The 27,739-nt window shown below is 44.3% G+C and overlaps 1 protein-coding gene across 4 annotated transcripts in view; it reads left to right on the forward strand.

The window, feature by feature from the left end:
• The window catches only part of Alg14 (ALG14 UDP-N-acetylglucosaminyltransferase subunit), a 99,474-nt gene that overhangs the window by 36,895 nt on the left and 34,840 nt on the right, over positions 1–27,739 (forward strand). For 2 of the 4 annotated variants that reach the window (XM_076933195.1, XM_076933196.1), the window contains exon 4: positions 25,738–25,906. The exons of the other annotated variants lie outside the window; for them this stretch is intronic. In XM_076933195.1, the coding sequence (XP_076789310.1) occupies positions 25,738–25,863 (126 nt within the window). In that variant the 3' untranslated portion in view covers positions 25,864–25,906. The remainder of the gene's footprint in view (positions 1–25,737; positions 25,907–27,739) is intronic. 4 annotated transcript variants of the gene reach the window in all.

The following is a 27,739-nucleotide window of genomic DNA, read 5'->3' on the forward strand; positions in this document are numbered from 1 at the left end:
ACCACTGAGCCATCTCTCCAGACCTGCTTTGATTTTTTTTTTTTAATTAGGTATTTTCTGGGGAGAGCCACAAGCTTGGTGGCATCAAGATTATCATTGTTTGGGTAGCATATGAAAATATTCTTGACCTGCTAATTAACATGTTTAAAACATTCTGAGGAATCAGCTTTCTGCCAAGATGCCAGAGCTCTTGGGTAAGATTGCTTCTCTCCTTGTTGTTACAATTCTACTTGTTTAATATCCTTCATCTTTTATTATGTTTTAGTGATCAAAAACCTCTTAACATACTCAAAGGAATCTTACTAGACCAGGAAAAGGTCAGCTATGCCAGTGTTACCAGTGGTCACTAGACACAGTAACTCCAGCTTCTTGGCCTCTTATCCAGAGAGTCAAAAATAAGGCCCCATAGCTTTTCAATGTAGCCAGGCAAACTTTATTTAGAAGCAAATCCATAGTACAGATTAGAAAGGTCACTATCAAGATTGGCAGTAGGGGGCTGGAGAGATGGCTCAGCAGTTAAGGGCACTGACTGCTCTTCCAGAGGTCCTGAGTTCAAATTCCCAGCAAAACCTGTTTGCACTGAATTAGACTCTTCATTTTTTGTACTGGATGAAGTGGAAATGTATTTGAATGGAGACTGCTTACTGTCGGTAGAGGAAATTATCGCTTGTGGGTAGCCCAGTGCCTGAGGCAGTGTCATAGGTTTTGAGTTGCCTTCTTTAGACAGGAGTATATGTGTATACTATGTGCAGGTAAACACATTATTAGGAGAGGCGTTCTCTACCAAAACCAAGTAGAGTCCAGATCACTCAGCTATTTATTTTTCTTCCACTTTCATTTTGCATTTCTACTGTAGTCATATGCACTAGCTTTTCCAATGAAAGGAAGAGGCACCATCAGGCCCATGTGCCTGACAGGCTAGAAGAACGGCAGCTCAGAGCGGGATGCTTTTGAAGCCCAATCAAACAGAAACAATTATATCACACTGCTCCTGCTTTGTGTGCAAGCTGGATGCGGTCATTTTGAGAACGATTTGTTTAGTCCTCTTCAGTTGCTTTTCCTCCCCTGCCCAGTCCTCTGTAATACATTAAGGTGATAACATTCTTCTCTCCCTGCTTGCTGTCTGTCACATAGGCAACCTAAGTGCAGCAGCCTTCCTACAGACATGCATGTTCCTAACAAGTTCCATGGTGAGCAGAGCCCACTGGATATGTGGACCCTCTCAAATATCTGGTTCCTTAGGATTAACAGGTTCATAGTTGAGTGACCGACAATGCCACTGACACTCTGGCTGGATGACCGTCTGTGGCCACTTCTGCCCACACACCAAGTATGTAATTTAAACTTACAGCTTCTGTTTCACGTTGTGAGAGGGCTCAGAACAGAATCGGTGTCCAAGTAAGGCCGTTGCCGATTAGCGGCTGCTTTGAACTGTTCTTGCTTTTCCTATTAAAGGAAGACCCTGAAGTTTGAAGTAAGCTTTCTAAGCTGATCCTTTTCCACATGGCAAGCATTGCGTTTTTTCCTGTGCAGGATCCAGCATGCTGTCTGCCATTTTCAATCCCTCATCTAGCCTTGTTTGCATCTCTCTCTGAGCTGCTGCTCTTCCTGCCTGTCAGGCACATATTAGACATGGGCCTGACAGTGCCTCTTCCTTTCAAGGAGAAAGCTAGTGTATTTTCTGAAGGTAGCAGTATGACTACAGTAGAAAAATCCAGCTAAAATGATAAGAAAAAGGGAAATGTAGAGCTGGAGAGAGCCCAGTGGTTGAGAGAACTGGCTGCCCTTCCAGAGGACCTGGCTGAGGGTCCCGGTGAGGCAGCTCATCACCACCTGTAACTACCGTTCCAGGCATCTGACACCTTCTTCTGGCCTCTACAAGCACCTGCTCACACATAACGTGCGCAAATGTGTGCGCATGCATGCACACACACTGCTTTCCAAGAAGGAACAGATGTGTGGCTACAGACCACGAGCCTGGGAGAGAGCTGGCCTTGTGGACAGGAAGGTGGGAAGAGCTGGTGGCTACTTGAGAGCGAAGTGTGGTTAAGAGGGAGGAAGTATTTGAAAATGACCTTAAATGCACAAGTAATTCTTCGAAGTAGTCCGACTTTCCTCACCTAAAAGGTCCCTGAGAGCCATCAGCTGTATTCATACATAGTTTCAGTTCAGGAAGGTGATTCTTTTCCCAGACTTTTAACCATCTACCTTTGCTCTTAGTTAAGAAGAAGGGAGGGAGCAGGATTGTATAGCTGATGGCAGATGTAAGGGAGTTTCTGGAGGGGCTGGTACAGACTGTCACCAGAGCCCTGTGGAAGCAGAGGGGAACTTGTACGGTTCTGAGGACAGACCATGGCTCTTTAAGGAAGGGTAAAAGCAGCACTCAGCTTGGCTACCTGAGAATCCTTTAAGGTGTTCAGAGTATGTTGGAGTTCAGCAAGTACCAGAGGTGAGAAGCTGGAGAGAAGCGGGATAGGGAGGAGAAACTGCCAGTCACCTACTGCAGCTGTGGTGATTGTAAGCAGCTGTGGGCGGGGCTAGAACAGATAGAAGAGCGGGAGTCTTGTAACTGCTCCTTGGCAAACTGCCACCCTCTGAATTAGTCCCTAGAGTTCCTCTAAGAACTCTTTCCTTCCTTCCTTCCTTTCTCCCTCTCTCCTTTCTTCTGTCAGTTCTTTCTTTTTGATAACACATTTTTCATGTGTTGGATGTTCTAAACAATAAAAGCAATAAAAAGAAAAGACAGACGGAGTGTGGTGGTGCTCACCTTGCATCCCAGTCACTCTGGAATGGAACAGGAGGATCATGAACTCCAGGCCAGCCTAGGCTACAAAAGTTCCATCTAAAAAGAAGAAGAAGAAGAAGAAGAAGAAGAAGAAGAAGAAGAAGAAGAAGAAGAAGAAGAAGAAGAAGAAGAAGAAGAAGAAGAAGAAGAAGAAGGAAGAAGAAGGAAGAAGGAGGAGGAGGAGGAGGAGGAGGAGGAGGAGGAGGAGGAGGAGGAGGAAAAAAGATTGACAGCCAGCCAGAAGAAGAAGAAGAAGGAGGAGGAGGAGGAGGAGGAGGAGGAGGAAGGAGGAGGAGGAGGAGGAGGAGGAGGAAGGAGGAGGAGGAGGAGGAGGAGGAGGAGGAGGAGGAGGAGGAGGAAAAAAGATTGACAGCCAGCCAGAAGAAGAAGAAGGAGGAGGAGGAGGAGGAGGAGGAGGAGGAGGAAAAAAGATTGACAGCCAGCCAGAAGAAGAAGGAGGAGGAGGAGGAGGAGGAAGGAGGAGCAGGAGGAGGAGGAGGAGGAGGAGGAGGAGGAGGAGGAAAAAAGATTGACAGCCAGCCAGTGCTTTCCAACTGCCTCTGGACACCAAAGACTCTTCTCTTCAGCCTCTCTAACTTCCTGTCTCACTGGGGAAAAGAATAATTCTCACCTAAAAGGTCCATTTGAACATCAGCTCTACCCAAAATCAAGAAAGGTGCAAGGTGAAAGCCGTGGTGAATGGTTTGATAGTTGGTGGCTTCAGTCTTTTCTTTTCCTGGACTTTTAACATGATTTGTTGTCATTGGTAGTTTGAATACAATGAAGTCTGATTATGATGGGTGTGTGTGTGTGTGTGTGTGTGTGTGTGTGTGTGTGTGTGTAATGTATATGAAATTAAGTGAGCCCTGAAATCTTATCATTTCTCAGTTTGAGACTGTACTTGTACCAGGACATTTTATTGGAATTGTGAGCCAGTTGTATTATTATTATTATTATTATTATTATTATTATTATTATTATTATTATTATTATTTTATTATTATTTGGTTTAGATTTATTTTATATATGAATGCACACCTCATGAGTGCCTGGAAGTTACAGATGGTTGTGAGCCACCATAGGCACTAGGAATTGAACCCAGAACCTCTGCAAGAACAAATTTTTTTTTTTTTTTTTAGTTTTTCAAGACAGGGTTTCTCTGTGTAGCCCTGGCTGTCCTGGAACTCACTCTGTAGACCAGGCTGGCCTCGAACTCAGAAATCCACCTGCCTCTGCCTCCCAAGTGCTGGGATTAAAGGCATGCGCCACCACTGCCCGGCAGAACAAATATTTTTAACAACTGAGCAATCTCTCCAGCCCCGACAAGCTGTTTCTGTCTTCTGTGGTGACTTTCCTACATGATCCAAGGAATAACTTGATTTTCCCTAAGACACATGGCAAATAATTCAATAGGATCTTGCAGTCAGAACTGAGGGATATGGGAATCACCTGAAACCTTATGGCTCACAGAGAAAGGTACATTAGCCGTCTTTGATTAAGGTGAGAAAGGTTCAGTGAGAAACAGGCCAGAGGTCTGTAGCTGATGCTGGTTCTGAGGAAGGCCAAAAGCTCCCTGTGCCCCGGACCTTTGTATTACAATAGAATGGGTTTTGGCTGGTCACTTTTGGAGAAATGTGATATAAACTTCATTTGTTTACAGTGTCAACATTTCCATGGTCTGCTATGAATAGTGAAATCCTACAGCGGAATTGTCTGTAGAACTGCAAAAGACAACAAATCCCATTTGTTAACACAAGACCAGTTGGCCTCCTTATCCTTCCTAAATTCACATTTAAGCCACTCACACGAGTCTTTGACACAAGCAGATTTTAAAAATGTGTTTACAGTTGATAGTTGGGAAAAGAGGTTTGGTTTTGCTTTTCTGGGCGAAACAATGCCTGTTCTCTAAAGGCAGGTGGCCACACAGTGCTTCAGTCAGTTTTGTACACACCGTCAAAGCTGCGGGAGCTGTTTTCACCAAAATTGATGATAAGAAACTCTTGGGGTGGAAGTGGGGACACTAGCCAAGGACCCGGTCTGTTCCTGTTGATGGGATGAGGGAAGCAAAGGAGAGGTCTGTAAGACAGACTTCCAGGCCTAGAACTTCTCCTCACAGGCTTCATTGGTGACTCACCCTTACCTCTTCCTTTCAAGTGCCAGCTTTCCATCCCTGTGGTGGAGGAGGGAGTGCCACTGTGGCCCTGGGGAGCTTGTGGGGAATTAGTCTGCTAATTAGTGAGCTAATTAGTGAGCTAATTAATTAGTGAGCTCAGCTCGCTGTCCTACCTTAGTTGTTTGTTTGCTTGCTTATTTGTTTTGGTTTCTCTACATAGCCCTGGCTGTCCCCAAAATCACTCTGTAGACCAGGCTGGCCTGAAACTCACAGAGATCCTCCTGCCTCTCCCTTCCGAGCCCTGGGATTACACCAGTCCACCTCCTGCCAGCATGGCTCAGTGCTCCTTTCAGCTCTTGTACCTTCTCATTCTTAGATATTGTAGATAACAAAAAAGGTGCTGAAAGCATGGCTGGAGCCATCCTGGACTCTCCCTGGTTTGCTTAAGGAGCACATTTGAAGACTTAATGTCTTCCTGCCTGGTCTACACATCACGCTCGTGGTCCTCTCTGCTGTCTCGGCATGTAGGGCTGTATGGTCTCCTCACTCCCTCCATCACCTTCCCGTCTGTGTTATCTCTTCCTGCCGTCACTCACACTGTCCCAACAGAAAGCATTTATAGCACCATGCTCATCCTCTCCAGTCTTGTTTCTTCCCAAAGGCCTGGGCTGATCACATCTACCCGATTCCAGCTTCCTCTGTTACAGGAAACCTTTTCCCCCCTTAGAACTTCGGGGAAATCAACTTTTTTTTTTCTTTTTTTCTTCTTTATCCTCCTCCTCTTCTTCTTCCTCTTCCTCCTCTTCTTCCTTCTCTTCCTCCTTCCTCTTTTCCTTTTCCCCTTTTTCTTAATTTTAGACAGAGCCTCACTATATAGTCCTGGCTGGTCTGAAGCTTGTTATTTTAGATCACTGTAGCCTCCACCTCACAGACATCCACCTGCCTCTGCACATGCTGGGGTTAAAGGCGTGCACCATCAAGCCCAGGTTAACTTTAATTTTCACCAGTTCTCTTCTTTTTTGCCCTCCCTAACACACCAAATCCTTTTGAGTTTTGTTTTGTTTTGCTTAGTTTTTACCATTTTTCTCCTCCATCAGATCCTCAGGCCCATAATAGTGTAAGACAGTGTTCTAAGATGAGTTCTGGCTGTTGACTGTGGGAAGCATATAGATATTGATAAAACTGTACACATTGTAAGCATTAGGTAGAATAAGAGCCTGGTTCAATAGGAGTTAGACAAGGCCTTCTCCGTGCCAATTGGTTTGTTACAGCGGGTCCTTTTTATTTCCCAAAGTAGCACTCATCAGGGTTCTCATCTCTTTCCCCAGCCACCTCTGAGACAGGTGACATCTGGGCCATAGCATGCTGGCATGTTCCCTCTGTTCCATGGAGTTACAGTATGCTGGAATGTTCTCTCTATTTCATGGAGTTACAGTATGCTGGCATGTTCCCTCTGTTTCATGGAGTTATAATGTGCTGGCATATTCCCTCTGTTCCATGGAGTTACAGTGTTCTGGCATGTTCTCTCTGTTTCATGGAGTTACAGTGTGCTGGCATGTTCCCTCTGTTTCATGGAGTTATAATGTGCTAGCATGTTCCCTCTGTTTCATGGAGTTACAGTGTGCTGGCTTGTTCCCTCTGTTTCATGGAGTTAGAGTCTGAACCTCACAATCACTTTAGGTGTTTCTCACCAGGAAAGATCCCCTGTTTCTGGGTCCTTTAACAAATCTAAGGAGCTTGTGACTGCAGAACAGGCATCAGCCAACTTAGTAGCTGCATAGTAGCTGCCATAATCTAGATTCCTTCCTTCCTTCCCTCCCTGGTATTCATCCCTCCCTCCCCATCCATCCCTCCTTCTCTGGGATCCTTCCTCCTTGCCCAGCGTCCATTCCTCGTGTCTTTTACTTCTGGTTGTCTCACTTTGTTGACTCCGTTGCTGACCTGGGGCTGGATCCATTCTTGAAGCTCCCTTTTGTCGTCCTTAAGGACAGTAGCAATACAGAGAAGTATGTGGGGCCTGATATATGTTACAGGAACTAAATACATGCCAATCAGTGAAGGCTGTGGGTTTATTATACAGTTGCAAGACAGACTTTTTATCATAGAACCCTTCTTTAAAGACTTACAACTATCACTGCCATTGTGGCTCAAGAGTTAGTATCTGTTGGATTATTTATATCTTGTTCAGTTTTTAGATATGAAACTCAGCATGTATCCCTGCATTATCCTTAAGTCATAATAAGTTGGTCCCTACAGTGGAATCCACTTGTACAGTTAGACTCATAAACATACAGATGGCACCTTAGTAATGTAAACTCATTTTTCCTTCTTCTTTTTTTTTCTTTTCTTTTCTTTTTTTTTTTTGTTTTTTTTTGTTTTGTTTTGTTTTTGTTTTTTTTTTTTTTGTTTTGTTTTGTTTTGTTTTGTTTTTGAGACAGGGTTTCTCTGTGTAGCCCTGGCTGTCCTGGAACTCACTTTGTAGACCAGGCTGGCCTCGAACCCAGAAATCCACCTGCCTCTGCCTCCCAAGTGCTGGGATTAAAGGTGTGCGTCACCACTGCCCGGCACTCATTTTCTTCTTAAGGTGTAAATAGTAGGTACCATGCCCAGAGTCTTAGAATTAAAAGCAAAACAGATCAATGTCTCTTATCTACCTCCAGGCTCAGCCCTAGACCTCATACCAATGATTGTTTATCTCTGCCCTCTGCAAAAATATCAAATATATGCTCTCTTCCTAGAATAGAGAGGACATGGGCTTTGGCCATATGTACAGCAGGGTTCAAACAGTAGGTCAGTCCACCATTCTAATATTTAACCAAGCGTGGGTAAGCTAGTCCATCTCCACAGACTTTCTTTCCTTTGTTGATAGAACAGAAACCGTAATTCCACTTTCTCGTCTTTTATATCATGACTACACAGTGATAAGAAGCCTCTATGGTTGTTTCTGGGTTCCCTTCTACCTCTTGGTCTTTGTCATTAGTTAGAAATCAAATAGATATTTCTAAATTCTTCCCAAGGAATGTGTGCACAGTGCCCAGAAGTGATTTTCATGGTACAGTGAGCCCCTTAGGCATGAGAACAAACAAGAATTATTTGCTTCTCTTCTTTCTGTCTTGGCCTTCTAGTTGTGTTTTCATCACAGATTCCGACCCTTCCAAACCCATTGGGTCAGGATTTACCCATGAACCTCAGCTCTCTCCTGCTGGGCAAGCATTCAAGCCTGGCCTTCTGCACCTGCTCCTCTCAGGACTCACCAGCCTGGGCTTGACCCACAGACTTTACTTCCCATCTAAGTCCTTGTTTTCTTGCTTCTTCTGAAATGTGAACATGTCCCAGCTTTTCTCTTTTGTGAGCGTGTCACTTTACAGCTTGGTAGCCAACTGTTCTTTAATCTCTCTGTGTGGCCATGTTGAGGTGTTCTGGCTTTACTGCTCTCCCCTCCCCACCCCCCTACCCCCCACCATTGTGGAGCTTAACCCTGTGCTGGGTGCTTTGAGAAGTCTTTCACTGTTTGCATTTTTTTGGTGGGGGATTCTTGTCTTCTGCCCAAATGGGAATTCCGGGTAGGCAAGGAGAAGCTCTTTAGTGCGGCTATGTGGAAGCTTTCATTTTCCTCAGTTCTTTGTAAGAGGCAGCAGCAGCAGGCAGATGGAGCATCATCTCATGGTGCTCTCCCATGTTACCGTGCTCTCAGGCCTTCAGTATCAGGACCATTAGCTCCTTGAGTGTCCAACTCTGTGGGGTCCTAGGAAATCCAGAGTTCTCAGCCTTTGATAGCAGTAAGTGTTGGCTCCAGGTCTGAGACCCTTGACCCTGAAGATGTGGAGAAAGACCTCTCTAATTCTTCCAGCAGCTAGGACCATAGTTTCTCTTCTCTGGCTTCTTATGGCCCTCTATCTTTCTTCAGTCTCAGATTTTCACATTCTCTTGAAGTCTCTTCACATTCGATACCCATCTTCCTTCACTGGCCACACTTGAACTGTCTAGCTGCTTCTTTAGACAGCCTTGTCTTTCCACAGCTCTACCCGTCGACAGCCAGACTGTTGTTGCTGGTCCACAGCCTCTGTTACTCTGCTGCCTCCCCTTTCTCCCTGCTACCAGCTGTGGTGATCTGAATGAAAATGGCCCAGTAGGCTCATCAGGGTATCATTATAGGAGGTGTGGCCTGGTTGGAGGAAATATATCACTAGGGGGTGGGCTTTGAGGTCTCAGAAGCTCAAGCCAGGTCTGGTGGCTTTTCCTGTTGCCTTCAGATCCAGATGTAGAACGCTCAGCTACTTCTTCAGCACCATATTTGTCAGCTGGAGGCCATGCTTCCCCCCCCCCCCCCATGATATTAATGGACTAAACTTCTAAACTGTAAGCTCCAATTAATTGTTTGTTTGTTTTTTTTTCTATGTGTTGCTGCGATCTGGGTGTGAGGATAATTTGGCTGCAATATCTGTGAACCCATTGGTCGCCAGGGTTGATTCGGCTGATCTGTGTGGCTAGATGGGAGTGTCCCCTTCCTCCCTCACCACTCCATGGGCATGCCTCCTGAATCCTCTTAGTCAAAGATGACCTTCCCTAAGAGAAGAGAACCAAATTAGTCAAGGGAATACAAGTAGCTGTGTTCTACTGCTAGAACCTCCAAACGAGCTCTGGAAGAGTTCCAGTGATCATGGTGTTTCTTCACGGCAATAAAAACCCTGAGACACCAGCTCAGCCTACACTCTTAAGAGTAGTCCAGTAATGACCACTAGCTTCTTTTATTGGGCCTGTCTATGCCACACTATGGGAAGCCGCACAGGAGGGTGGCTCCTAGCTAGCTTACTAAGTGAGCCTGAGCAGTTGAAACCCAAGCAAGAGCTGTTTGGTGCAATCATAGGCATTTATTCAAGCCTCTTAGCTCCAGTCGTAGCTTGCCAGAGCAAAGAAGTCAGGTACAAACTGTTTCCAGCAGCTCTGGCTGAGGCCCTCACATCAGGAGCTGAAGTACTCAGTTGTGTTATATCATTTCCCCAGGGTGTCTTAGAGTATTGCAGGTGACTAGCACCTGTGGCAAAAGAATAGTCCCGCCAGCTATTTGATTGGCAGCTCTTTTTCTCCAAGTGGAAGGGCAGCAAGAGAGTACGGCTGCTGCTGACTAAGGAATCTCTAGTTTCCCCATCATATGTGTTTATTGCCTTAGTTGCTCTTTCTGTTGCTGTGATAAATCACCCTGACAAAAGCAACTTGAGAAGGAAGGGTAAATTGTGGCTCACAGTTGGAGGTGCAACAGTCCATTATGGTGATTTAAGACAGCAGGAAGGACCTAGTCACTTTGCACCTGTAGTCCAGAAGAAGAGTAGAGCATGCTCAGCTCACCTTCCCTTTCTTAAATTCAGTTCAGTGTGCAGTCCAGGGAGTGGTGACACCCACAACTGGAGGGATTTCCCACCTCAATTAACCTAGAAAGATCTTTCCCCAAGCCAACTAGATGATTCTAGATCTCGGATAACAACTGCCATGAACCATCACACCTGATTACAGGACAATGAACACGAGCAGAACCTAAAATATTCATCATGACACAGTAGTGATTTAACAGTGCTTTGAGAGAGGAGCTGCTTATTATCCTAGGGAGAGATGGGCCCCTCCCATCTGGCGGAGAACTGGAATACACCATGAATGGTGACCACCCACTCCACTCAGCCAGCTCCTCTTCAGCACAGGCCCTGACATTCAGGAGACCTGTGGGCTGCATCCTGGGTCACTTCCTCTGTTCCACTACATCAGCTGTTCTCATGACCACATTTGGGGGGTTGAATGACCCGTTCACAGTGGTCACAAATCAAGCATCCTGCATATCTTATATTTATATTACAATTCATTATAGTAGCAAAAATTACAGTTATGAAGTAGCAACAAAAATAAATTTGTGGTTGGGAGTCAATACAAGATGAAGGACTGTATTAAAGGGTCGCGGCACTAGGAAGGTTGAGAAGCACTGCGCTAGATGGCTGTGCATGGCCTTCTCTGTTAGCCAAGAGTAGAGACTCTACAAGTGTCATGGCAAATTTAAAACTATGTGAAGCTCTCTTCAGATTGAAAAGAATTAGAAAGTATAGCCAAGCCTTTGTGCTGCCCCCACCCCCGTGCTACCAAAATACCCACTTAATTTGTAAAATGCTACCCATTGAATTATTTTTACTTCTTAAGATGCCCTGAAACTATCAAGTAAAATTGTTTTGTAATCATAAAGCCTAGATGTCAGAGCTACCTCTTGAAGTTATTTCTAAATTATTTATAAACTTAAGCATGTCACAAAAATAATTTACGTTCAAATTTCTTTTTGTTTTATTGAGTAACTGCTGTGAGCTGAACTAAAACTGGCTACCGTGAAAGACAGAGACACATACGTTTAGATGCAGAAGCATGTGTGATCTAGATGCAGGCAAGAACCCCAAGTCTAAGGCTCAGAAGGAGGAGAGATTTGGGTTGAAAATGGACTGATCTGCTCTGGACTGAAGTATCAGCAGGATTCTTTGGGGTGTTTTTGCTCTCAGCATTTAGAGGAGAGAGCAAGTTAATGAGCCACCATTCTATCATCACAGGCTCAAGGAGTTATGCTGTGAATACTACAGCACGGAACTTCAGGATGTTGAACAGAATCATCCAGAAGTCACTGGAATAAATGCACTTTTGAAGCCCTGAAACAAATAGCCCTTTACGTCATTTCAGGTCAGAAACAGTCCAGGCACAAGAAGAGGAAGCCTGCTTCACAGCTAAGCAGTGGACAGACAGACAGACCAAATGCCTGCAGTCTTTGGGGAGTATTTAGAACTTGTTCCAAAGTCATCTGCATTGTGTTTCTAAGAACGACCTGACTAGAGCACAGTAAAGGGTAAACTAGAGACCGTGGCGTCAGAATGAAGCTCTGAAAGTCAGTGAGAATTGTAAATTTGGAAATTTTGGAGGGGAAATGATTTAAAAACAGTGCTAATAAAATAAAAATAACCCATGACTAAAAATACATGCTAAAACATTTCATCTCACTGGAGACCTGAGAACAGTAAAATATCAAAGTTGGAGTCTTGTCCTTACCAGACCAATAAATCAGCTTGGGGACACTGAAGTAACTATTGGTTTCCTTTGTCTTTAGAGCCAGTGCAGATACCGGGTGTCGTTTTAGTTGCTAGCAAAACACTATAAATATCCAGATTCTGGTCATTGTGTTTTTATTTTGAGTACTAGGTAATTTTTTTTAATGGATGCTTGGGACAAACTGTGGATAAACAATAGCTTTTGGTTGGGTTTAAATATGGCTTGTTTTTACCCTGTCATGGAAAAATCAAGACAATTCTATATTTAGACAAGTATAGTAATTCTAATATTTTTAACAATGAGAACATTCCTGCGGATTTATTTTCTTTACTAACAGAGCAAATATGAGCAAGACATGGAAACCGCTCATTAGATTAGAACTTCTGCAGTTCAGCCTTTGATCTTTAGGGCACTTCCAACTTTACAAGTCTTTGATTCATTGGTTCTGAAGTCATATGCTAGAAAGTTCTACCAAAGGAAGGCTATTGAGAAGAGACCCTCTCAGATCATGGGGCATGCTCTCAGGGTGGAGCTCCCAAAAATGAAAACAAAGTGTTTAGACCTGATTCGAGGCTGTGTCAAACCTGCCTTAATGCTGACTCAGCCGTCGTGACTCTCAGAGGTAGCATCTGTGTCTCTCAGGAACAAACGTGAAGGACTAATTGGTGCTTAGTGAGCTCTAAAGTCTTGCCATTTCCGGTACTGTGCTGTTGTAATAGCCTGCTGGAGCAAAACAAAATGACTATGAAGGAGTTCTAGAAAGTTAGTTCCAACTCTGTTTCCGATGCTATAGCTTTCCCAAAGGAGATCTCAGGTTACTGTGACATTCATCCAGAAATCCAAATTAAAGCTCATGTGGCACTATAATAATTAAATGTGGTTAAACTGTGTTTGGTCCTTATTTTTATTCTATGATGATGGGAACCAAACCTAGGGCCTCTTGAATGTTAGACAGGTGCCCTAGTGAATATTAAAATCACGTAACAACAAGTTTAGTGAAAGGATTTTTATCTTATTCTACATGGAAAGGCCGACGTCTCTTCAGGCTGCTCTAGGAAAATACCATGACCTGGCTGTTTACCAACAGAAATGTGCTTCTCAAAGCTAGGAAGTCCAAGGTCACAGCCGTGGCCAGTTTGCTGCCGGTGAGAGGCTACTTCCTAGTCATACACAATCCATTCACTTCAAGTGGAGGAGAGTCGGGGGATTTCTGGGACCTCTTTCATGAGATCCTTGCCCGGGATGAAATCACACCACAAAGGTTCTGGCACGGGGGATTGCAGCTGGTGGAGTCTGTCTGCTGCAGGAAGCGACTGGACGGGACAGGTTTCCTTACTGAGGTACTTGAGGCTCTCCTGTCTCTCACCCTCGTTCTTTTCTTACTGAAGTGTGACAAGGTCAGGACAATTCCTTCTGCCCTTATTTGGTGTCTTTGTTTGCGTAAGGAAAACCTTGATTGTTTACTTCTGCTAGGCACTGTTGGAATTTGATATTTGGCTTCCAAATTTTTAAAACTTTTTACTAAATATGGAGTGATATTTTGATACTTTCTTGTCTTTCCAGTCAAGAACACTCTCTCTCTCTCTCTCTCTCTCTCTCTCTCTCTCTCTCTCTCTCTCTCTCGTAGAATTTAAGAATGGCAAAAAGAACTAAGTCATCTCTGTGGTATTTTCCATAATCATAAACAGCAATTACACAGCTGATGAAAATACCAGATTCAGTAGCTTCTTTCTCTTTTATGTCGTGTAAAAAGAACCATTTTAGATGCCCTGAATTCACTATTAAACAATTTCTATAATCTCTCTCTCTCTCTCTCTCTCTCTCTCTCTCTCTCTCTCTCTCTCTCTCTCTGCTTTTTCGAGCCAAAATGGAATTTTATTATTAATTTTCATTCAGTGTCTCTGTGACTCTCAATAATAAAGGTAACTGAACTTCAACTTTACACCATAGTGAATAGATATTGTAAATTTCATGTTACAGTGTAGACCAAGATTCTGAGAGGTGACGTTCAAGTCTGAGCGAAGACCTGGGCCTGACTTGAACAAAGGGTCTAGTAATCCCTTTGTAATCTAGTAACATCCTGGGAATGGGTAGTGTCTCTGTATCAGACTGACTTAGGACTTGGCCAGGACAGAGGCTATGAAGAAAAAAATTCTTCAGCTAGAAATTGACGTGGGAGGCTGTAACGCCTGTCAGAAAATGAAAATACAGAGTAGTGAAATAGCTGTGGGTAAAGTACTCTGTGCACATCCTAGTGAAGCCTAGGAATGGGGCTCAGTTTCCCATTTGGGAACACACATGATGGGAGGGAGCCAACTCCTGCAGGTTGTTCTCTGACTCCACTCCATAGGGTCAAGACAAGCATGCATACCTCACAGAGAAACACAAATGAATAAATGAGTGAATGAATGTAGGAATGGATAAAATGTTTTGTTAAATGTTATTTCTTAGCCAGACCAACTCTTAAAACAAAAACAGGGAAAAATTTCTTTGAGATTAGCAACCTCATTCTAAGCCTTAAGAACTAAAATGGAGGCCTGAAAACCTGCTTATCAGGTTAAGACATTTGTCACCAAGCCTGTCGACCTGACCTCAGACCCCAGGAAGGAAAACAAACTAACTCCTGTTGTCCTCTGACCTTCCCATATGCACTGCAGCAGAAGCTCACCCCGCACATACACCCCCAATACACACTACACAAACACACACTAAATAAATACATGCAGTTAAATTTTCAAATTCATCTGGGCAATGAAGGTGCACACCTTTAATCCCAGCACTCAGGAGACAGAAGCAGGCAGATTTCTGAGTTCAAGGCCAGCCTGGTCTAGGACAGCCAGGGCTACACAGAGAAACCCTGTCTGAAAACAAACAAACAATAACAAAAATTCAAATTCAAACAGAATTTGCTTTAATAAAAGGAAATCTTTCCATACTGAGATATAATTATTAAACAGCTTGTCCCCTCCCTTCTCCTCTCCTCCCTTCTCATTCTCTCCCTCCTTTTGCCCTCTGTGAAGGAAGAACGTTTTCCTTGTAGGAGCTTTAAGAAATACAGTTATGTATTTCTGCTCTGGAACCCACATTTGGTTCTGGCACTGCACTTTTAAAGGACCATTGACAAAGTGGAACTTGTTCAGTAAATGACCCAGATGGTGAGGGAATACGAAACCAAGTTATATGAGAAACAGCGGAGGAGGTAGGGAGATTTAACCCAAAGAAAAGACTGACCAGAAAGCATCAAAGCTCAGCCCTGAAAAAGACACCACAGGCTAGAGGGCGATCCTGTTCTGCCTTCTGAACAAGATCCTGTTAGAGCCTTCTGAACAAGAGCCATGGGGGTGGGGGGCGGGGGAGATGCAGTAAGGTCTGTAAAAGAACCTGATACAAACCACAGCTGGACCAAGATGAAATGTATGCTAAACTGTGCTCTGGTGTTAGCTAACAGACCATCAGTCGGCTCCTGCTCTCCCAGGGCACTAAACTGTCTTCCTGATTAGCCTTGAGGTTTATGTTGGTCACTTATGTCAATGCAAAAGAAATCATGATTTTGGACCATAGATTTCAGATCATTGGAAATTGGATCAAACGTCTTTACTAAGTAAAAGCTATTATAATCAACTCACCACCATGGGTTTTTTGTTTGTTTGTTTGTTTTGTTTTGTTTTGTTTTGAGGTAGGGTCTCTCTGTGTAGTCCTAAATAGCCAGGAACCCATGATGTAGACCAGGCTGGCCTCAAACTCACAAAGATCCACCAGCCTCTGCCTACGAAGTGCTGGGATCAAAGACATGCATCACTACATTGATCCTCATACTTTTCATTCTTAAGTAGTCTAAAACCTTATTAGCAACCTCACCACCTTTGTCTAACAGGTCGCCAGACCACTTCCCTTATGGCTTAGAACCCCTCCCTGATTCCGACCTTCGTTTCTCTGCTCTCACCCACTTTCCACCTCCGCCTGGGCTGGCCCTGCATCCCTATCTCTCAGTTTCCAGACAATGTTGTTCTCATACACACCAAATGCTGACTCTTAGGGCTGGTAAACACTCACCGCTTCTGTACGCAGAGCTTCTGGTGCCTGGGGGAATGAGCTGCCGCCTTTTCATCAGAGAGAGGCTCCCCTTTGTCATCAAGACTCACCAAGGCCTGCCTACATATGAGCTATTTGGCTTATCTGTGCACATCTTTGTCTCTGCACTTTTGCTTGCATGTTTCTTCGTAAGCCTGTGATCTCAGTTAGACTTTGAATTTCTGAACTAGAGGTTGACTATGCAGGCTCTGGAGTCAGTGGCTGGAGCTTAAATCCCTCATGATCTAATAGTCCTGTGGTCTTAGGTAAAGTCCTTAATCTCCTCTGGAGCCCAGTCTTCTTATCTGTAAAATGGGAATAATATTAACAACCTCATAAAGATATTGAGGATTAAATACAAAACTTCAAACGTTTAAATAAAGCAATGGCTTGTGATGTTATCCAGGGTCATAAATTGTGTGTGCACCCACAGCCACAGTAAGAAAACTAGGCAAGATGCTCACTGGCTACTTAGGAAGGAAAGACTGACAGCTTTGAGATATTCTCTTTCTTCCTCTCTTTCTTTCTTTCTTTCTTTCTTTCTTTCTTTCTTTTTCTCTTTCCCTCTGTCTGTCTCTGTCTGTGTGTGTGTGTGTGTGTGTGTGCTCTCCTCCACACACACACAAAATGGAAGTAATATTTAGAAATTCTAGCCAGTTTTGTCATAAGTAAATGCATCCCTGGGAAAAATATGCCTAGGGGGTGTGATTCTTCTTCTTCTTCTTCTTCTTCTTCTTCTTCTTCTTCTTCTTCTTCTTCTTCTTCTTCTTCTTCTTCTTTTCTCTCTCTCTCTCTCTCTCTCTCTCTCTCTCTCTCTCTCTCTCTCACACACACACACATTAAAAGCACTCATTCTAAAAGAACAATAAAACAAACACCTTGAACATTCATGCCCAGTATGGAGAATTCTGTGCCCTGCAGCATCTGTATCTTGGATTGTGACTGACCCCTTTCTAGGTGTGAGTGTAGAGTCACCGCCTCCAGCAGTGACTGTAAACACCCCCAGCCTGGGCACTGAGCTGGCTTCAGTAACTTGTGCAATTCAGTAACAATCTGTATGTCCCCATCCAGCCTAGATCAGCTACTTCCCTGCTTTTAAAGACTTTTTCTTAGACTTCTGAAGTGCTGTTTACCATAGAACACTGAATCCTCCAGTTTTTAAAACTTCCATAGTTACTGCTCAGCTAGGCATTGAGACCCTGACATTTAATCTCCGTGAACTGGAACACTCTGATTTCACTGTTTTCAGCTAGTAAATGTCACTCCCAAGGCTGTTGCTTGCACTCACACTTAAGCGCTTTCATCTGTGCTGGGTGCAGTGTGTCAGAGAATTCTTTGTGCACCACTCAGGGGTGGGAGGAGGCCATCAGCTAAGCCCGGCCTTTAAACAGGCCAGAAAAACTGCTCAAAAGGCAGAGGCAACCCTGTTTTCATATGATGTCTGTGATACACCGTCCTGAGTTCTACCCAATACTCTTTCAATGCAGCTGCAATAACTCAGTGAGTATGGGTCCTGCCGGACTCACAGATAGTTGTCAGCAAAACTGGCCCTTCTATGCCTACCTGGCTGGAGGCTGCTAGTGGAGAAGACACCATCAATGCTCACACTTCCCCTTTGCCTGTGGGAGGAATTGTCTGTTGCCTCCCCTAAACAATTTCAACTAGTATGTTGGCATCCAACCCTCTGATAATGCTTCATCTTTTTTGAGTATTTGCTTAGTTTTAATTTTGCTCTGTTTTGCTTTTTGAGACAGGATCCCCCACTATGTAGCCCAGGCTAGTCTAGAACTTAACAATCCATCCCTCTGCTCAGCCTCCTGAGTGCTGGGATTACAAACCACAGCTTCTGACACTTTTTGGGGTGGAGGAGAAGGGTCACCTGTCATCATTTTGACATGAAATAGACAATAGTTTTGTAGCTAGTTTCCTTGCAAGCAGTTAACTCCTATTCCTGTAACTGGTTCCTCTTTAAATTATCTCTCTATCTGTGTGTGTGTGTGTGTGTGTGTGTGCGTGTGTGTGTGTGTGTGTGTGTGTGAGAGAGAGAGAGAGAGAGAGAGAGAGAGAGATCCTTCTTTTGCCTTTTGTCTCCTAGGATTTATTTGTATGTTCTTTCAGCTGCCTCCTCCCCACCCCCACCCTGCCCCTCGTGGGCCTCTCCCTCCTCTCCTAGTGCTCAGGTCCCTTGCCTCACCCTGTTTGCTCATCCATCTTCATGCCCTGCTTCATCCCTTTCTCCTCCCCATCTGCTGCTGCTGCTGGGTCACTTAACTGCTTATTCCCAGCTTCTGGTACCTCCGAGTTCCTACAGAGGTGAGTCAGTATTGGCATGATATGGCCAACAGCAGACAGACATGCCGAACTCAGCCTTCTCTACTGTCATGGGTACAGCTCAGCAGCAACGGTCTTAAGCATGCATGTGGTTTTCAAGGTAGTTAATACTGGGGCCAGCCAGTGTTTCCCATTCCCTGGCAGCCTATTTGAAGCTCAGAAATAGAACTCATACAAGAACGACTGAAGTGGAATTTTAGAAAATCAGGAACTTTTTCATCACACATGGATTCAAGTCTCTATTCTGTTACTATTAACCACATGACCTTGGACGATTCATTCATTCATTCATTTAACAAGTACTTAGTGAATATGTATTTGTGCCTTGTGTTTAGCTCTCAAGGAGGCTGTTAGTCCTCTGACTCCTCCTCCTGTATTCACAGTGAATTCAGATATAAGATACAAGAGTAGAAGTGTTGCTTAGTGGTAGGGTGCTTGCCTGACATTCACTAGCACTGAAAGGAAAAAAAAAAAAAAAAAAAGAATTCCAGGAATAAGATGCAGAAATGAAATCATTAGCTTTATCAGCTAACACAGAAAGCCTACTTGGAGGCTACAGCTTTCAGCTATGGCAGGCTCACTACTTCTAAGTTAAATTATAGAGCTTCTTAGTGTTCCCTCTCTGAGTCTGTTCTCTATTCAGCACCCTGGTCAAGTGTAGAGGATGGATGGGTGGATGTTAAAGACAGACAAACTAGCTCAGTTTGGGAAAGGAAGGAAGGAAGGAAGGAAAGAAGGAAGGAAGGAAGGAAGGAAGGAAGGAAGGAAAAAAAGAAAGAAAGAAAGAAAGAAAGAAAGAAAGAAAGAAAGAAAGAAAGCAAGCAAGCACTTGTAGGCTGGCTAAGCTGACCAGCCTCGGTCTATTCTAAGCTCCTCCCCCTGCCCCGCCCCAGTGTGGGAACAGAGCAGGAATACTAAAGTGCTGCCATTAATACTATCTCTCCTGAGATCTGGGGAATTTTTTTTTTGCTCTAGTGAAACAGGAACTGAGCTTTATATTTGACCACTGGTTACCATAGTAAACAATTCGAGTATCGCTTGTCTGTTCCCTCACCTGGAAAATACAGGTACACAGTCCTCCAGCCATCCGAGGGAGGCCTGTTTACAAAGAACAAGAGAGAGAGAGGCGGACTTCAGTCAAAACTGCTCTGAGCCAGAAGGGCCATTCACTAGGCACAGTGTCTATCTCTAGTCTCTTTCTGAACCCTTCGTTTGGTCATTTTTCTCCTTCTCCTGTTTTTGTTTCATTTCTTTAATCTACAAGTCCTGGTCCTAAAGCTTTTGATTTCCAGTAAGTACAGCTTGAGTTACTTCATCCTTGCTCACTTTGCTAATCCAATCGATGTGTTTCAAAACTCATTAATTTGGACAAAGAAGCACTGGGAACCATAAAGCACACGTTAGAGTTATGAAACTGGTTGTACCTGATGTTAGCAGGTCACCATCTGTAGTGCGTGGCCCCAGGCAGGCTGCATCATGGGAGAATATAGCTCTCTAGTTCTCGAACTTGGTGTCATTCTGCTACCTGGAACAATACTTGTGTAGTTTCTCCACTAAAAGAGAATGATCCGGGTGAGCCTTGAAACGGCAACCATGTAAAGCAGTGTGGTGCACGGTGAGTTTTAGGAAAAGACTTTTCATCCAGGGCGTTTAGACAGCCAGAAGTCACAGAACATAAGCAATGACATGAGCAGATTTGCATCTGAGGTAAACAACCATTGGAGAAATGAAAGATGAAACAGAAGGGAGAGATGGAGCACTGGTAGGAGGCCTGCTTGAGTCAGGTGAGAGAGACAGGCCGCTTCCAGTAGAGGCAAGAGAAATCTAGAGCAAGGAAGACCACACTGGGGACGCTGTCAGAACAGAATCAGGAGGGTTTAGGTATGAAGAGAAAAGGGAAAAACAAATTAAAGTAGGACAACTATTTTTTATTTTTATTTATTTTTATTTCATGAGCATTGGTGTTTTGCCTGTACATCTGTGTGAAGGTGTCAGATCCTCTAATACTGGAGTATAGACAGATGTGAGATGCCATGTAGGTGCTGGTAATTGAATCCTGATCCTCAGGAAGAGCAACCAGTGCTCTTAACAACTAAACCATCTCTCCAGCCTGGTAGGACAACTATTAAGATATGATTTCATATGACTTGGCTGCCAGGGCCCTCTTCCTGCAGGCTCAGAGTCACCATAGAGAATGGAACCCAGGAGAGAGCATTGCAGCTGACTGATGAGAGAGGGCCTGGCCAGAAGTCATATTGCAGAGGCTCCCCTGCAGGGTGAAGGTGCCCTTGCTTCACACGCATTTGCCATTTGAGAGGCAGAAGAAGGGGACATAATAAAAACAAGTCAGTGTATGTGGGGGCACTTGGGGGTTCACATGTTTTCAAGAATGCCAGAATATAACAAATTCTCCTGTCTCCTGCATAATTATATCTAAATATTCAAATAAAGTGCCTGAAGTCTCATTTTACTTAAAAATAAAAGAATCTAACAAAACCACATACCTCATGGGATGCTAAGCCAGACATTTATTTTGTGAACTGATGTCTGTTTTGTTTGTCTTGTTTTAACTGCCGTCTTTTGCTTTAAAAGTTGCCTAGGATGGAGGGAATTTGGTCTCTGGAATGGCTGCCCTGTGGTTTATTTTTATAGGATGTTATTAGAAGTTTCAGATTTTGAAATAGCAGTCTAAAAGCAGTGATCAAGGAAAGGATAGTGTGTGCTGTTTCTTGCAGAGTAGAAAAAGGAGTTGATTTTGTGGCTTTAGAACAGTCAGTACTGTTCCTCTTTCCCTCATTCCTGTCTAAGTGCTTAAGTGATCAGTCAGTGCTGTTCGTTCCTCTTAAACTCTTTCCTAGCTAGTGTTTAGAAGGGTTTCTGCATTAGACTGACCATTGTGTGCCGCATAGGCCTGCCCTGTGGGCTTCTGGGAATCCTCTCAACCCTGCCTCCCATTCCCAATGTTAAATTACAGATGTCACTGCTGCACCTAGCTGTTTATGTGGGTCCTGAGGATACAAACTCAGGTCCTCGTGTGTGTAAGATAAGCACTTTCCCTACTGAGCCATCTCCCCAGCCCCCATTTCATCTTTTAAAGAGTGTCAGGAATGGCCATAGACTGTTTATCTAATGGCTTGTTACAGAAGCTTTCTGTGCTATCTGTGAAGGTGCTCGCTGTACAAAGCCTTTGGTTTTGCTGAGGTATTGGGATTTTAAACTGGCCAGCACCTGCAGTAAGCAGTCTCTCTGCAGGTCCCCTTGAAACATTTGTGGCCTGCTTTGTGCAAAGAAGCATGTGCTATAGACTGAGTACATACCAATGGACTGCGTTCCCTGAAGGCTGACTCATCGTCCCGGGCCCTAAGGCCAAGAAAAGGACCAGGTACCATGATGATACTGTACACATTTAATTCATGTGGTCCTCACGACAATTCTGTGACTTGGTCACCTGCCATTCTTAACCCATTGTGTAAATAAGGAAGCTGGGGCATAGAAAGAAGTTTAGCTTAGCCCAGAGTTTGATGGCTAGGTAACAGAGCCAAGACAGAAACTCAGGTAGCCCACGGCTGCAGCATCTGGACTGTGATCATTCTGCCATGCTGACCCTCTCCTCCAGCACAAATTCCATAAAAAAAAAAAAAAAAAAAAAAACAGCAGCCGAAAGTGATGGGCTGGTGGCAGGTAGAGTTGCTATACGAACTTTCACACATTGGCTTATAGTTAACGTTGAATTTAAAGTTCGTGTCTGTCGCACATGCAAGTGCTTTGCCTCTGTTCCCTCTCATGCCGTCCCGCTGCCATTACTTCCTGTACCCAGAGGGAGCCTGCTTCTGTTTCCAGACCCAGCTCTGTTTCAAAACCTCAAACCATGGTAGGCTGCCAGGGAAGACTGAATGGGGTTGGGCAGCCATGGAGGTAGGAGTCCTGAGCAACAATGGGCAAGGGGATTGAAGGCTGCACGGCACTTAACTCTCCCTGGAAACGCTCTGTCACTCAGGAAGTGTGATTTAATCCTGCTTAAGATCATTCCATTTTATACTCCAATGGATTGTCTAAACCTTATAGAAGACTTTTAAGTCTTACCCTGGGAAATCCTACCAATAACAGCCGGGTGCACATTCTCAGTCCTCTTAGTGGGACCACACAGACATAGGGGTTCTTATGTGTTATTATTGTCTCTACCTCCTTTTCCCCTCACATGCTACATAAGAGAACCTGAGAAGCCACTGCTCAGCAGAAGACGCCTGGACTGTGGCCCAGTGGTGCCCTTGCCTGGCCTGGAGGGAGGAGGGAAGACTAATTCAAAAAGGCCCTAAAGAACTGAAAAGAGCAGCATCTGTGCATATGCCACAGGGCTGGTCCTCCCTGAGCTCGCAGGCCCATCTTTGGTAGCTGTGAGGCAGCTGCAAGCAGAGAAACTACAGAACAGAGTGTATGTGTATGGGATTTGCAGTGATGGAGAGCTCTCAGGCTTTGCCCAGTTAATCTGCACTGTGCCCCAGTGGGGGAGGGCTGCTTGACTCTAGAGACAGGTGAAGTAACAGCTTCACTCACACTGGCGGGAAGTGGCTGTGCCAGGCACTAAGCAGTTGACTCCAAAATGTTCTCACCTCCTTTCTCCCTTGCATATCAACACTCGAGATACTCACCGAGCAGAGACTTGTCTCAAGAAACAGGAAACTCCGTATAAGAATTAGGAGCACTAGAGGTGTAGAGTCCTCACAGTGGCTGGGGATCTCTTTTTAAAGAACCTTTGGCATTTGGTCAGGCAAGTTCTTTGCCAAATTACTTGTTGGGTTCATTTAAACCTGCTGCTCGTGCCCATAAAGTCTGCTCTGACAGGGCCTCACTCTATGCTGACAGATTGATCAGCCCACCTCAGAGAGACCCTGCCCACCTCGCCATCGCATCCCCAAAGTCCAAGGCTGTGATGCCAAGCGTGGGCAGCTAACCCCTTCCCACATGCTCTTAGAAGGGATGGGATAAGACACCAGGAACTACGATGAGTAGTTAAGTGGCTGAGTAGAATGGGACACTCCATCTTTTTAGTGCCATCTTTACATCCTGTCTGTCCATTTTTTCTGAAAGCCATCACCTTTCAGAAAGCATTGTGGGTAATTATGGAGCAAGCTTTGAGGTCTTAGGATAAGTATCTCCTCCAGGAGTACTTGCTTTGTAAGAAGCAGCCGAATCTACCTAACATGGGGAAAGGTTTCTGGCTGAACTGTCTCACTTGTTGAATATGCAGGGTGTTCCGCTAGACCATCTGCCTCCACAGTGGGGCTGAGCAGAAGGCAAATGGCCCTCTGTTGTGGGAGATATTTAAATCGGAGTTTTGTTGGACTGGCTATCTAAGTGGCAGCTCTGCTTAGCTCTGCTGCCATGTTCTATGGCCAGAGGTCACACATGTGCCACAGCTAGGAATGGCCAGCCAGAATCACCAGCCCTGCCACCCACAAGACGCCAGCATAGGAGATGACTCTGCCAGTATTCCACACTGACTCCATAAAGCTGGGCTGAGCCCAGACCATCCCACCATCCATGGGGTACCCGGTATAAAATGAGACTCTAATGCTTAATGATTAACCAAAGTCTTTATATGTTTGGTAATGCTCAATAACAAGATGCCCACACAATTGGAAGTGTTAGCTAATTAACTTAGATATAAGTTGTTACCCAGGACTGCTCTCGGTCCAAGCGTGGATCTCCATCCTCCTACATCTCTGTCTCTCCTTCGCCTCGATCCTCTTCTTCCTACTCCTCTTCCTTCCTTACTCCTCCTCTTCCTTCCTTACTCCTCCTCTTCCTCTCCTTACTCCTCCCACCTTAGCTCCTCCCAACTTGTGGGAAAAATATCCTGCTACAGCCCTCTGTACCCACCTGTGGTGGTTTGGATGTTGCTGTCTCTCATAGTCTCCAGCATCTGAATGGATGCTTGGTTTCCAGTAGGTGTCACTGTTTGGAGGAGACTTAGGACATGTGGCTTTTCTAGAGGACATATGTTCTTGGGGGCAGGTTTTGAGACCTTCCAGGTTTAGGCCACTTCAGTTAGCTCTCCTTGCTTCCTGTTTGTGGTCCAAGATGTAAGCTTTCAGCTGTCCATACTGCCTCCTGCTGCCATGATTCCCTGCCATGATGGATCTGTCCCTCTGGGAAACCCTTTCTTCTGAAGTTGCCTTGGTCATGATATCTTATCACAGCAATAGAGAAGTAACTTCCTGACCACCATGGCTTCTCCTGCTACTTTTTCTTTAGCACACATACACCCTCCTGTAAAAGTGAACGTAGCCTGCAGTACATCTCGTAGAGTAGAAACTTCCAAGTGCTGATTGACACCAAACCATCCGAGAGTTGGCTGAAAGTGCATTCCTGGCCTTAGACTTAGGGATTCTGATCTAGAGAGACTTCACATTTAATAAGCATCCCTGGGTGAATATGACCTCTGCCTCCCAAGTGCTTGGGGTAAAGGCATGCGCCGCCATAGCCTGGCTAGAATCGCTTGCTTTTCTGTTTGGTGGTGTCAGTAGGGTTGTCTCTGAGTAGTGACCAACTATTTGAGTCCCTCAGATCCTAAGGATGCTCCTGCTTTAAGTCTGCAGCAGGAAGAAGTCATTAGTGCAACTTAGCATCATCCAGATAAGCTTGAAGTCAATAGCAACCTCAGAGAAGCTGCTAAGCTCCTGATAGCATCTGTGTACCATTGCTTGGATGCTGGCAAACACATGGACAATGCTGATAAGAAAGAGTTTGGAGACCCCAAAACACAGTGGGTAAATAAGTGTGTGTTCTTTAGAGGACGATGGCAATTCGTTCAGATGGGACTTTGCTCTAAGTACTGAGTTGTTTGAGTCAACAAGAGCACAGCTGCTTGATACAGTTCAGTCGGTCAGATTCCTTTTTGTCTGTATCTTGCTCTCCAACTCTCTCTCTCTCTCTCTCTCTCTCTCTCTCTCTCTCTCTCTCTCTCTCTCTCTCTCTCACACACACACACACACACACACACACACAGAGTGTATGTGTTTGTCATTAGTGTTCTTATATATCCTTTTGTCTTAGAATTGAGGAATCTGATATACCTCTATAAAAATTCTTAAGCTTTTTTAAAAAAATTACAGAATTAGCTTGCACATGAACTATTTAAGGTAAACTGCAGGCTAGTTTTCAGTCCAGCAAGATAGAAATGTAACGCATACAAATAAAAAAAAAAATGAGGAAGCATCATGGGCCAGGTATCCCCCACCTTCTTACGAGAGGACCTCAACAGAAGCCAGGCGTTGCCTGATTGCTTTGAATTCCAGCCAGTTCTTCCTGTTTAGGAAAGTATGCCCTTTTCTTTTTAAAAATGTTAACCGCTGCATCGTTTGCCCTGCAGGATGGTTTTACTGCTTTGTTGTGGTTGATCTCGACTGGGAAAGCTGACCTTGATTGGAAAATACCTGGGAGAGCGCAAGCACAAACCTCTGTATTCAGTTCTGAGAGTGTCTGCAGAGACAGTTAAGAATGAGGAGTCTGATCTAATGACTGGATTACTACCTCACTAGGTAATCATATGGTGGCTTCATGGGGAATGAATGGAAATCGGGAGGTAGGGCCATTGTTAAGGGAAGTAGGTCACAGAGGAGTGCCCTGTGAGGCCTTTCAGGCCCCAACCCCTCACTCTGTCCCCTTTTTCTCTGCCAGCAGGAAGTGCCCTGCTCTGGGGTATCTTCCCTGGTGAGTGAGTGGATCCTTTGGAACCATGAGGAAAATAAACCCCTCCTCCTTTCAGTCCTTTGTTACCACTGCAAAAGGAGCCAACCCACCAGTCCATCTTACTCCAGTGATGTGCTCTGTCCACCACTGGTTTCTCTGATCAAGCGCTAATACTTTCATAACAGTTTTCCAGACTTCACTGATACTCTGCCCTGGCACTGCCTTACCTTCACCCTGCTTCCAGCTGGTGTGCAACTTGGTTGACAGGCCTAAAGTGGGCCAGCGTGAAGGGGGGATGGATCCAGACCCCGCCTTTGTGTCTTTGGTGTGAGTCTCAGCTCACTCATGGACAAGCCCTGTGATTAGTGTGTACGTCCATGAATTTCTCTGTCCTTTCTGCTCTTTATCTGAAACATGAAAATAACCTCGCAGAGCATTATAAGATTCAAATGGAGTTCAGGGCCCTCTTGTCCAAGGTTTCACTTTTTGAGAGTTGTTGTTTTTTGTTTTTTTTTTTTTTTTTTTTTTTTTTTTTTTTTTTTTTTTTTTTTCTGAGACAGGGTTTCTCTATGTAGTCCTGGCTGTCCTGGAACTCACTCTGTAGACCAGGCTGGCCTCGAACTCAGAAATCTGCCTGCCTCTGTCTCCCAAGTGCTGGGATTATAGGCATGCGCCACCACTGCCCGGCATCTTTTTGAAATTTCAATACTCATGATAAGCTGCAGTCTGAAAATATTAAATGGAAGATTCTACAAGTATGGAATTTATAAGGTCTGGATTGCTCACAGTCTTGAGTAGTGTGAGAAAGTTTGGCTTTCTCCCCCGCCCCCATCCCTGCCAGGATGTGAATCTTTCCCTTGTCCAGCATACATACCCAGTCTATGGATTCGTCACTACATTCTTTGTTATCAGATTGACAGTTATAATAGGATCACTGTGCTTATGTTTAAGTAACCCTTATTTTATTCAGGAATAACCTTAAAGCTCAAAAGTAGTGATATTGGCAATTTTTTAAAAAGAATTATTTCTTTATTTTATGTATATGAGTGCACTGTAGCTGTCTTCAGAAGAGAGCATTAGATCCCATTACAGATGGTTGTGAGCCACCATATGGTTGCTGGAATTGAACTCAGGACCTCTAGAAGAGCAGTCAGTGATCTTAGCTTTTGAGCCATCTCTCCAGCCTCTGATGTTAGTGATTTGGATATGCCAAAAAAAAAAAAAAAAAAAAAAATCCATAAAGTGCTTCTTGTAAGTGAAATGGTAAAAAGTTCTTGATATAAAGAAAGAAAAAAAAATCATATCCCGAGGTTCCCAAGACCTACAGTATGTTTTATAGCTATTCTGTCTTATTATTAGTTATTGGTAATCCCATATTATGCCTTGTTTATAATTTAGCTTTTTCATGAGTACGTATAGAGAAACATAGCCTCTAAGCCTCTAAAGGGTTCGGTGTACTCATGGCGTGAAGCATTTGCTAAGGATAGATCATATCCCACAGGGAAATAGGAACTAGTAGTCTTGTGCAGGATGTATAATTATATTAAAACGCCTAGCAAAGGGTGGATGCTCTATATGACCCCTCCAGCTCTGACTGGCTGTGCATCAGAAAGTCCTACCTAATACAAAATGTGAGGAAGATGTAGGAACAAACACTGGATCCATAGGCTTTATAGAACTCA

The sequence above is a fragment of the Arvicanthis niloticus genome, chromosome 4 (genome assembly GCF_011762505.2).
Source record: "Arvicanthis niloticus isolate mArvNil1 chromosome 4, mArvNil1.pat.X, whole genome shotgun sequence".
Taxonomy (NCBI): Eukaryota; Metazoa; Chordata; class Mammalia; order Rodentia; family Muridae; genus Arvicanthis; species Arvicanthis niloticus.